This window comes from Globicephala melas, chromosome 8, assembly GCF_963455315.2.
Source record: "Globicephala melas chromosome 8, mGloMel1.2, whole genome shotgun sequence".
Lineage (NCBI taxonomy): Eukaryota > Metazoa > Chordata > Mammalia > Artiodactyla > Delphinidae > Globicephala > Globicephala melas.
The window spans coordinates 41,235,710-41,248,295 of NC_083321.1; the positions used below are offsets into that span (position 1 = coordinate 41,235,710).

Genomic DNA, 12,586 nt, shown 5'->3' on the forward strand with positions numbered 1-12,586 from the left:
TTTTTGTACTTCCCTGTTATCTCTTAGCTACTTGAGAAAGAAACTTTTTAGATTAAGATGAAAATTCATCTTTAATTGGCATGAATGACAACTAGTTCTTTCTCTGCCAGATACTCCTGTCTTCAGTGGTTTGTTTTGCAGGAGAATTTCTTTTTGCTGTAGGCTTTTGGGATATTTTGTAAGGGCAAGAAAGCATTTTGGGACAGAATGTCTACGTGGAGTTGAACATGTGGGCTTCTTCCTTGCTGAACACTTGACTTTGAGTTAAATTTTTTAAAAATAAAGGAGTAGAGTTGACATGAGGAATATCTTGAAGTAAAAAGACATTTCCTTAGTAGCTCAAATAAAACCCTGCAATTGAATCTTTCATCCTCACAGCTTTGAGATTTGATTCATATGCCATAAAACTCACTTTAAGAAGTATATAGTTCAATGGTTTTTAGTATATTTACAGAACTGTGCAACCATCATAGATATCTAATTCCAGAACATTTTCATATCTCCAAAAAGAAACCCCATACCCATTATCAGTCACAGAGCATTTCCCCCTCAGTCCTGGCAACCACTAATCTACTTTCTGTCTCTATAGATTTTCCTATCCTGGACCTTTCATGCAGTGGGAAACATATAATATGTTGTCTTCTGTGACTGGCTTCTTTCACTTAGCCTAATGTTTTCAAGATTCATCCATGTTGCAGCATATATCAGTACTTTATCCCTTTTTATTGCAAAATAATATTCCATTGTATGAATACCCTATATTTTATTTATCTGTTCATCAGGTGATGGATAATTGAGTTAATTCCACTTTTTGGCTATTATAAATAATGCTGCTATAAACTTGCACTTTCAGGTTTTTATATGGACATGTTTTAATTTATCTTGGGTATATACTTAAGGCTGGAACTTCCAGGTCGTATGGTAACTCTATGTTTAACTTTTTTGAGGAAATGTCAGATTGTTTTCCAAAGCAGGAACGCCATTTTACTTTCCTACCAGCAGTGTATGAGGGGTTTAGTTTCTCCAAATCCTTGTCAACGTTTGTTATTATCTGTCTTTTTGATTCTAGTTATCCTAGTGGGTGTGAAGTGGTATCTCATTGTAGTTTTGATTCTGTAGTTGAATCTGTCCTTGATTGGCTTCACCTAGGTCATACGCCCATCTATCAGCTAATTACTGTGGCCAGTGGGGGCTGATAATCTTCAGTGAATTAGGGTAAATCCCTGGAGCTGCAGGTGGGAGTCAGTCACTCTCAAACCACCGAGAGAAAATTAGGAGGCACTGTATGAAAGGAAGGAGAAACGGATGCCTGGGAGGCAACCAACACATGGTTTCTACAGCATGGGTTTGCTTGCTTGGCTGCAGTGTTGGAATTGTCCTGTACACAGAGATTGCAGTGGTACAGAGTAGGAAGGAAAGAAAATCTTGGTCAGGACTCAGGCAGAGAAGAAGCTCAGCAAATAAGGATTGAAATAGGTTCTACTGAAAATAAGTTTCTCCCTGAAAACTCTAGTCACTGAATATATATGTGCACACAAGCTTGTATTCATTACCACCTTATCCTCTTTTTCTTTTACTGGTCAAACTATCATCAGGCTCAGAACCCCCTGAGTGCTCCTATACCAGACGCAGAGGCACAGAATACTAAGGAATTCATTATAATTGCTTTAGGACCAATACCTTATTCCCCCAGTCTAAATAGTCAGTCTTTATACTTTATAGATTGAAATTATTCCCAAAGAAAAAGTTTAAAAAAGCACAACCAGTTTACTGTTTTATTTTGCTCATGGTTTTGTAGGTCAGGAAGGGCTGACCTGGGTAGCTCTTGCTTGGGGTCTTTCATGCAGTTGCAGCCAGATGCCAGCAGGGGCTGCAGTCATCTGAAGGCTGGACAGAGCTCTGCGTCCAAGGTGTCGCACATGGCTGGCAGTTGATTCTGGCAGTCAGCTAGGAGCTCAGCTAGACCTTTGACTGGCATGCTTACATGTGGCCTCTCTAGCATGGCAGTCTCAGGGTAGCCAAACTTCTTACGATGTTTCTCCCAGAGTGAGAATCCCAAGAGAACAGGTGGAAGCCACGTGGCCTCTTCTGACCTAGACTTGGAAGTTATACAGCATCTCTTCTGCTGCATTCTACTGGTTCCAAGAGAGTCACTAAGCTGTTTCCAAGAGCTTGCAGTCATGTTCCAAAACTGCCATAAATGCTTACTACATGCCAGGCACTGTTTTATGTGCTTTATATGTATTAACTCATTTGATTCTTACTAAAAACCCCCTTAAGGTAGGTAGTCTTACGGTCTTTATTTTAGAGAAGAGAAAACTGAGGCACATGTCAGTAAGCTTCCAACAGGATACCAGTAGTGAGAGAGCTAGGATTTGAATCCAGTCTGGCCCCAGAGCCCATGGTCTTATCTACTGCCCTACACTGCCTCAGTATACAGCTGTGATTCCTGCTACATTTGGTTAAACTGCTATACACATAGATAATCACTTTTAATTTACAAGCACACTCCCCCAACACAATCAAAATCATGTGACACATGGCTTACCTTCTCCGCTCTGACTTCTTCATATGCGGTTTGCTTTCCCTGGAATACTTTTCTTCCAGTTATTCATCTCTCTATATTATTTATTCTTCAGGTCTTTTAGGAAGCCTTCCCTGACCACCCAGCTCTGTAGTGAGTGCTTCTCCCATGGCCACACGGAGCTATTAGTTATAGCCCTTATCATTATGCCTGACAACTTGCCTGTTGTCCTGGCCGTTTCCCCATTGGATTCTTAGTTCCCTGAGGGCAGGGAACTGTTCATAAAAGGATCGGTAGCACTGAGTACAGTGCCTGGTATGTAGTGTGTAAAAAAGCATAAATTAATCTCTCACACTCACACCCCTCAAATACAATTACCGCACATGTTTCACATATACACACAGCCACTAAGACACTCTCCTGATACAACATATGCCACATATACTCTTGTCCACTCACCCTCAATCACTGTGATTAAGTCTCTGTAACATCCCTCACACACCGCAAGCATATCACACACACAATTATTGTGACAGCTCTAATCTTCAAGCACTGTCATATACTGTTTTTCATACAGTCATGGTCACCATCTGTACTCTTAAAACAGGATATTTACCCTCCCACAAACTGAATTAAGATGACAACAGCTCTATTTCTCACACACGCCTTCACATACTGTATTTTTTATCCACACAATCCCTGACCATCCCTGACATATACAATTATGGTCACACACTGTCTACCATCTTCTTCCCACTCCCACACTCTTTGTCACACACACTCACTCGCACACGCACACGCGTGCACACACGCACTCACAGTCAAGGGATTGCAGGGGCACATCTGAGGGGGTCTGAGCCCTCCGTCAGCGCCCGAATCTCAGCCCAGGCCAGCGCGGCCCCGCCCCTCCCCGCCCCCTCATGCATATGCAGCACCTCAGCCTGGCGGCCCGGCCCCCAGACGGCCATTTGTAGCTGCGCTGGAGGCTGCGTTCGGCAGGCGCGGCGAAGACGTGTGCAGGAGTGCGCCCCCCGGACGCTGCAGCCCTTCGCCGCTGCGGTCACCTCGCTTCTCCGCGCCTCGGTTGGGACCCGGACAGCCCGGGCGCCGCGCTGCCGCCCGGACCGGCCCTCCAGCAGCTCCCGGCGCCCGGGACCCCCGCCCGGCCGCTCGCCCGCAGCCCGCCGGCCGCACAAGTCCCCGGAGCCGGGCCTAGGGCGGGCGGCGGCTCGGCGTGGCCGGGCTGGGCTCGGCGGCGTCCCCATGGCCGCGGCCGGCTGGCGGGACGGCTCCGGCCAAGAGAAGTACCGGCTCGTGGTGGTCGGCGGGGGCGGCGTGGGCAAGTCGGCGCTCACCATCCAGTTCATCCAGGTGCCTGGAGCGGGCCTTCCCCGGGGCGCCGGGGCGGCGGCGGGCGGGGGCTCGCGCTACCTGTGGCGGGGCGGCCGCGGGGACCCCGCCCCGGAGGTGCCGCGCGGGCCGGGGGTGGGCGGGAGGCGGGCGGGGGGCTCCGGCCGGCTCTGCCCTACTGCCCTGCGGTCGGGGCGCCCCGCTCCTGCCTGCTGGGCGCCCAGCTCGGCGTCCCGGGAGTCGGGCTTCTCAGGAATGTGTCCGGGAGGGCGGAGCTGGCGGGGTGGGAAGCGCAGATCCACCTTCTCGCTGCGGCCGCGGCCCGAGCCCTTCGGGAGAGGCAGCGCTGCAGCGCCGGGCTTCCTGCCCCGAGGCTGGGGCGCCGGGCGTAGGGCGTGGGGCTGGAGCCCCGCGCGCTGGGTTTCCAGCCGCCCCGGCCGCCTCCTGCACCGTGGGTGCAATCCCGGTGGCAACTTGGCCGCGGCTCCGCGTGATCTTCGGGCTTCTTCGCGCACGCCGAGCCGGAGCTGCCCGCTTCAAGCAGTGTTTCTCTTTGTGTGTGTTTGTGCTTTTCTTTTAAGTAATCTCTTAGGTAATGCGTCCGGGTGGGAGTGTGTGATAATGCCCCAGGGAAATGGTGGCCTCGAGGAAGTTAAGAATGTTTTCCGATAGGGGTGAGACCATTTCCTCGGTATTCCTGGTGCCTTCCTGCCTCTCGCTGTGCCAAGGTGAAGTTTGGGGTGGGCCAGGCTGGGAGATGACCGACCGAGTCGTGCGTTCTGTGTCCGTTCCAACCTCTCTCTCCCCCACCCCCAATCCTCTCTGGTAGCTGGAGGCGGAAAGTCGGGTTGTAAAGGAAAGGGCGGTGGAATTCTTGATTCTTAGGATTTGCTCTTGGTAGGAGGTTTGAGTGATCTTTTTTGGGACTATTAAAAGAGAGAAACCCAGCTATCTCTCTGCTTTTGTCAACCTGCAAGGTGTGGCATATGCTGGGAGAGAATGAAGGTATCGCGTTATAACAGGTAACAAAGATACTCTCAGTATATCAAGAGTATTGTTTAAGATGCTTTGGTGAAATATTTTTGTTTGACCCATTTGTTATCAGTTGGCGTACTTGAATAGCGTATTTCGTTTCACTTACTGTTTCTAGTGACATTAAAATACCGAGTACTGTAACATAAATGTGATTGTTACCTTTCACATTGACTAAATGAGCAATAATTGCTGTTATACTATTTCAAAGTATTAAAAACTGCTGCTAAAACCTTTGTATCCAGCAAGAGATGTTTATGTAGTGAGCATTTACAGTATGCTCATTAGTGGGTTAAAAAAAAAAATCACACTAAGAGGTGAGATGGGCAACTTGTCCTTTCAGTTTAGCTGCAGTTTAGCTGCAGAATCAGAGATGCCCGTCGTGTTGCTATTTCTCATAGGGCCAAGAGATACTTTAAGTAACTGATGGCAAAGCAAAACAATTTATAGCCAAGTCTTTCTTTGGAAACTGTAGTTAGAGGGAGGTGGGAGGTTGGTGAGGAGTGAGAGAATAATCCTGGGTTCCAGTATTAATAAATAGTGTTCAAAAAAAACATAGTGTTACCTAAAAGATTTAAACCACAAATATTTCTTTAGTGTTTTGGGGGGAGGGACCATCGAAATGTATTTGAATCTGTAAGTTAATTATTTAGTTAAGGTATTGGAACCTTTTGTTTTTGGAAATAGTATTAGAAACCATTAAGATAACCGTAATTTCTGTCTGCTTAATGATTTTCTAGAATTCATTTGTTAAAGAAACACCTTTATGAATAGTGTTGTATCTAGGTACTCTAGATTTAAAAGAAGTAAAAGAGGCGTGTGTGCATGAGAGACGTGTATTTATACATAGAGAAAGAGTGTGAGCTTTGAGTCATACAGACTTGAGTGTTAGATCTTCCTGTGTTATTTATTTACTGGGAGAACATTGCGAAAATATTATTTAGCTTCTCTGAACCTCAGTTTTCTTTTCAGTAAAATGGGTCTGATCGCAGTCTTCATAATCCTTTAAATTATGGGAACATCCTTAGCATGTGTCTAGTATGTAGTATGTGCTCCATTAATGATGGCTATTATAAGCTTATGTGTACACTTCTGTTAACACGTTTAAATGCAAAGGGAATTCAGAATCGAGGAAAAGTCAGTTTGGGAAGGATTGATGAGAGTACTGTGTAGACGTGATGGCAGGAAGAGAGGACATGTCTTACCTGAGTATGGGGAGTGGGGGAGTCATTATGCTAGCTTGGAGGGAGGAAGCAGGCAAGGAGGGGAGTGGGATAGGCCCGTGACCTGGGGCCGGTGAAAGGGAGGAACATGCCTCTGGCTTTGAGGAGGCTTTCTGGAGAGGTAGGAACCAGACCTGGATCGAGTCTCATCTCTACCACTTGCTGCCTGTGTAATCTTAGGTAAATTACTTAACTTCTCGGTACCTTAGTTTTTCCCATCTGTGAACTGGGGACATACAAAGTACCACATACAGTTGTGAGAATTAAATGAGTTAACATATGTTCAGGGCCTAGAACAGTGTCTGGTACATAGTAAGGCTACAAACATTACTATACAAATGTTACTATATTAATCTTAGCTTATGGAGCTAAGGTGACTATCATCTACACTTAATAGAGCTGCTGTTTATTGTCTGACTCCTGGGAAATTAAAATTCATTCTGTTATGATTGTCTCGCAGTAGTAATTGGAAGGAGAGGAGACTGCAGAAGGATAGTAACCTTAATGAGCGGAAGCTAGTTCTCTCTGTAGGAGATCAGGATGGTACAAATTGGTTTTATTTATTTTGTAAGACTCCTGAGATATGACACTTTCTTACAGTGTTCAGTATGTATTTTTCTATTATGTAATCTTGAGTAGAAAAAATATAATGAACACATTTGGGAGTGGAGAACTTGAAAAACAACTTTGCCTTTAACCCTGACTTTCCTTCACCTTAAATTTACTTGTTGCCTTTTATGCATATGAAGAGCTACAAAATTAGGAAATTAAGGCTATAATTACTTAATTGAGATGGCTTTTTCTCTTTAAAAATGAATGTAACACATCATAAAACATCCATGATTAAAAATGTTATTATATTATTAAGAGTATATGTGTGTGCATGACCTCCTCGTTTCTGTTCATAGTTTTTTGAAAGACGTCTTAAGTTTTATTGGTGAATACAGCCCCTAAACGATGAGTGGATTCTGTCATTAGGAAATGATCTTAACATTGTACAAAGTGAAATGGAAAGAGCCTTGACTATCTGGGTTCTAGGTCCCCCTACTCAGGTGATGCTGGGGAATCTTTTAATTGTCTGTAATCTCTTAAGGGCTTAATTTCCTCCATAAAATGTTGGGTTTGGGTGAACAAATCTCTGCACCTTTGAAATTTCTAGGTTCTTTCTTACTCAGTTAACAAACTAGGTATGTGTCTTAGGTCAAGTTTCTTAAGTTCTCAGAGCCTCAGTTTCCTGTATGGAAAGGGAGACTAATATTAGTACCTTTAGGGTTTCTGGAGTAAATAAAATAATTTATCCAAATCATTCAGCACAGTGCCATCTAAAAATAAGTAAAATAATAAATTTGCTGCTTTTACTTCTGTGTCTTGTTCCTCTAAAACTAAATTTGTAATTTATTCATTTTTTCTTGACATGTAATCTGATCTGTTTTAAGTCTTCAGCCCCTTTTCCCCTCAGCCTCATACTCCTCTCTCACATTTGTGTGATATTTAGGTAATGAATGTTGATCCCATTTTGAGTTGGGGAAATTTTATCAGTTGAGCGTTGATTTTTGGAAATAATGGAGTAACCATTGGGGTTTCTGGCAGCTCTGAGAAAAGACCATACGTGTTTTACAGAATTAAGGAGAGGAATTTCCCAGCCTCTGTTCTTCATTTATTTAGCATCCTGACTTATTATTCAGCAGTTTGTCAGATTTTGAGCTATGTAGGGGGTAGCTGATTTCTCAATTATTGAGTTTTAGTCAATCTTACAACCTGTTAGCCTGGAGCTGACTCAGACATTGCTTTTTACCTAATTTGCGTTTTGGTGAATGTTTTTCCATTGCCTTTTCCTGGGGCAGAGATCCTAGAACAGATTTCAAGGCACATGCATTTGTGTTAAAGTTAGTTGATCTTTGTGTGAAGTTTGTGAGTTTAGATTCCTGAATTTCTCTTCTGTGGCTACATCTTGAACATGTGACCTGCATTAGAAATCACTTAAAATAAATTTTATCTGTGAATTTGAAACTATACTGTAGACTTATTTTTAGTGTGCAAATTACTGTTTTATATTTTCGGAGTAATTTACAAATGAATTCTTAGCATTGAAAAATAAGGTACCCCTCCTAGTGGTGGTACATACTAGAGATTTCCTCATTTTGGTAGGAGTTGAAATGGTTCTTGTAATGATTTTTTTTTTCCCTAGTCTTTTGGGCGCACTGTGTGTCCTATGGGATCTTAGTTCCCTGACTAGGGATTGAACCCACGCCCCCTGCATTGGCAGGGCGGAGTCTTAACCACTGGACCACCAGGGAAGTCCCAAGGAGCTGAAGTGTTTCTGATGACTCAGACATTGTAATTCCTAGATACAAATGTTAGGCGCTCAAGGAAGAACACTTTCTTTTAGAGGATGACTGCTTTTGTCAGAGGAGAAATTCTAACCTAGGGTTTCTTAAAACTCATTCGTTTTTAACGTGTGTGTGTGTGTGTGTGTGTGTGTGTGTGTGTGTCTTGGGATGCAGAAGTTGCAGGAGTTTAGTGGGGATACTTCTATTGAGTAGATTAAGAATTCTGCTTTCCCTTGGTACAATACCATTTGAAGGCAAAGTGATGACAGGCAGCTACCTACTGGGATGGGATTTTTAATTCATCTGTATTGCTGAAATGTCAAGGGTCATTCCTAAGCTTTGAAATGAAACTGGTCTGTTTAATTCAGTGAGGAAAGTAAATTGCTAACTTTAAAGTGGGGGAGGAGTGCAGAAAGAGACTTTCTTAAAGCTGTATTATTTAAAAAATTTTAAAGTTTCCTTTTTCAAATTAAAATTGATCTCATAAAATAGAAACAGATTTTGTGGTGCTGCATGAACGTTTATTTATTTATTTATTTGCCCCTTTTGGTGAGGAGAAATATTAGTGTCTTTAGGGTATTAGTTCCTTGCTGAAAAGTGATAATGAGTAAAAGACTCTGCTTGTAAACAATGTAGAGTTAATTGTCATTGAATCTTCTTGAAAGGCCTTGATCTTGAATTACTTTGGGTAGAGCCGTGAAGTCTGAGTTTGGGATTGAAACTTAGTGTAAAGTGATGTCCTTGGTAGCCATTTGATTTATTTCTATTTCGCAAAGAAAAATGTCTCTCAGGCCTTTATGAAATAGACAAAGATTTTATATATATATATATATATTTATTTACTGTGTGGTTCTGAAAGAAGCAAAGAAATAGAAGTTGACTAAAATTGTGCTACTGGAGCTATATTGGACTTGAGTTCCTTCTAAATTATATTTTAGATTTAGTATTTTATAAGATCAATGTGATAAACCAGTTGTTTATTGGTTACATAACATTAAATAACATTAAATCATAGTTTAATTAAAAATATTATAGTTACAGAATTGGTTGTTTGTATATATTAGTAGTTTAATATTGCCAGCCAATTTATCTTGTCACCTCATATGATGGTGTTTTTCCTAGGAGAAAGAATTTATATACAAGTTAGTAAATGTTCAGTACCTAAAGTACGGATATACATGCCAACATGATATCTGATGTTGCTTTTTAAAAAAACTTTACCCAGATTTCCCACATGCTACCATTTTACTGTATTTGTTTTATTCCTCCCCCTCCATGTATAGGCACTGTTTTTTTCTCAATCATCTGAGTGTAAGTTGAAGACAATGCTGCCTTATTTTAAAATACTTCCATGTATATTTCCTAAACACAAGGGTACTTGCTTACATAAACATAGTGTATAACCAAAATCAGAAATTAATATATTACTAATGTAATATGCAGAACTTTTTCAGATTTTGCCAATTGTCCCAATAATGCCCTTTATAGCAAAAGAAAATCTCAGATTATGCAGTGCACTTTGTTTCCATGTCTTCTTTAATTTGGAACAGTTCTTTAGTCTTCGTGTTTTATGACATTGACATCTTTGAGTATAAGTTAGTTATTTGTAGAGTTCCCTCAATTTGAGTTTGTTTCTTCATGGTTAGATTCATTTTGGGGGCAGGAATAGCACAGAAATGATGTGTTCTTCTCAGTGCATTATATCAGGAGACATAAAATGGATTTTGATTTGACTACATAGGTGCTTACCTTTTGACTCGGTAATCCCAGATCTAGGAATTTACCCTGAAAATGTACTTCCAACAGTATGAAAATACATGTGCATGAGGTCACAGCATTAGAAACAACCTACAGGATAGAGAGAAGTTGAATAGAATATGGTACATTCACCCAGTGGTGCAGCTATAAAAAGAATAAGAACCATCTCTATGAACTGATGGGAAATGCATTCCAGGATAAATTGTTCAGTGAAGAATACAAAGTGCAAAAGTATCTACTGTATTATTGATATACTACTTTTAGTGTAAGAAAGAAGAGGAAATGAGAAAATAGGACTGTAATCATTGGGGCAAAAACAGCACAGAATGGATGAATTTGAGATTAAAGAGATTATTGGTTAGCTATGGGGGTAGGGATATATATATCCCTACCTATACCTACCCTATAGGTAGGGATAAGGAGAAAGCGATGGAATAGGGATAGTGACTCTTCTGAGGATACTTTTCTGACTTGTGGAACCATGTTTAATGTTTCACATACTCAGTATATAAACAGCAAGCACCAATAAAATCAAAAGGTGGAATACAAACAAAACAAATGAACTGAACTTTATATCGGATGACTAACATAACCACACTGAAGGAGGGAGAGAAAAAAAAACTAATGTAAGTAACTTTTGAACCCGGTATTTGGACTATGTCCTCAGGATAAAGACAAAAAGAATTCGAAATAAACACTGAACTCTGGTTAACAGGCTTTTTTTTTTTCCCCCCTCCTTCATCACAGAGGCATGGGTTTGTAATTCTGAAACAGTTTTCTATACTAGGATTAAGTAAATTAGTAAATGTGTTGTGGAAAATGGGAGCCAAGTTCCTCACTGTTGGAGAAGGGAGTTATAATTGTGGAAAGGGTGAAGGCTAGGAAGAACTCTTGATGCTTGATTGGAATTGAGCATACTGGCATGAACTCATGGTTTAAAAAGAATAAAGATAGATCTAGAAGTAGGTGTATGTGGATACTCATAAACACATCTATCCATACATCTTTTTTCCAGCTCTGTCTGTTGAGAGTGCATAGAAACAGTGACACCCTATTAACAGTGAGAACACCCAGTGCTGGATCTTGGTTTCTAAATACCATTCTTTACTAAAAGGAACCTTGGAGAAATGACTGATCCCCGGGCTGGGGCAAGGAAAAAATAGAAGATGAGCTTGGAGCATCTAATAGTGCCAGAAAGTAAAGAGCTGCTCAGAAAACAAAATGATGGTGACATGTCAAAGAGACACAGCCAGCCTGGAAGAACTCCCATTGGCTAACTCTGGGACAGTATCATCATCAAAATAAATAATGACAGTAATTGATTATTGCCCATAAATAATGTAAGAATCTAAGAATCCATAAGGATAAATAAATGAAGGAGGAAGGGAAGTTCTTCCTTAATGTAGAATTCTGACTAATAAACATAGAGGAAATGGTAGAATTAGAAAATCACCATTTGGCAGTCAAGCAACTGATTTAAGTAACAATCATAAATGGATGTTAAAAGTAGTATGTAAAAGTTTGAGAGTAGCTGGATATTAACATAGTCTCAAAGTATCTGCCCATAACGTATTGTTATCGAATTGGGAGTGCATAATCTTAACCACTGGACCACCAGGGAAGTCCCAAATATCCTTATTTAAAGCAACCAAAAGTGTGTGTGACTGCAGTGTTTTTAAGAGATTGTTTTTTGTCTTTTGCATTTGATTTTGTTATTATAATTGTAAATGCACTCAGTGGTATTAACCCCTTTCTCATTAGGAGCTGTTGCTTTTATTTGCCATTTCTTTCATTCTAACTGGTTTCAGTGCTTACAAGCAGTCCTCATGAGCAGCTAGTTTTTACTTTGAATTGTTATTTAGAGAACACTTTCGAGTACTTTCTTAGTCTAAGATTAAAATTTTACTTTTGCATGATACATGATGACTTGGCTGAGTATAAAATTATTGGATCCCGAGACTTGTATTACAGCAGTTGGAGGTACTGCTTTATTTATCTTCCGTGTCTTTGCCTTTATCTAACCGGCCTCAAGTTTCTATTCTGCAGGAATAACTAGTTTTCTATTTGTATGCTTGTAGCCTTCTCTTATCACTGGAAATGGAAACATTTATCAGGATATGACTAGAAGTTTTTCTCTGATCACCAGTTTTCTCTGAGAAATGATGAAACACTCTCAGGTCTAGGAAGGTTTTCTTCTTCATTTTTGAAGTCATTTTCCCAATTATCTTCTGAAATACCTACTTGTGCATTGATTCTTTGAAATCATTGTTCCATATTTTCTTAAGTTAATCAGTGAGAAGGCTAAGATAGACTCCATTCAAGAATTTGTCAGATTTGCCTTCTGTATCACTGATGAAATTTTCTGGATG

At 41.1% G+C, this 12,586-nt stretch overlaps 1 protein-coding gene across 2 annotated transcripts in view; it reads left to right on the top strand.

Moving 5' to 3' along the window:
* Positions 1 to 3,514: 3,514 nt before the first annotated feature.
* Positions 3,515 to 12,586, top strand: part of RRAS2 (RAS related 2) — a 71,009-nt gene continuing 61,937 nt past the window's right edge. For both annotated transcript variants that reach the window (XM_070046140.1, XM_030831475.3), the window contains exon 1: positions 3,515 to 3,895. In XM_070046140.1, the coding sequence (XP_069902241.1) occupies positions 3,788 to 3,895 (108 nt within the window). In that variant the 5' untranslated portion in view covers positions 3,515 to 3,787. The remainder of the gene's footprint in view (positions 3,896 to 12,586) is intronic.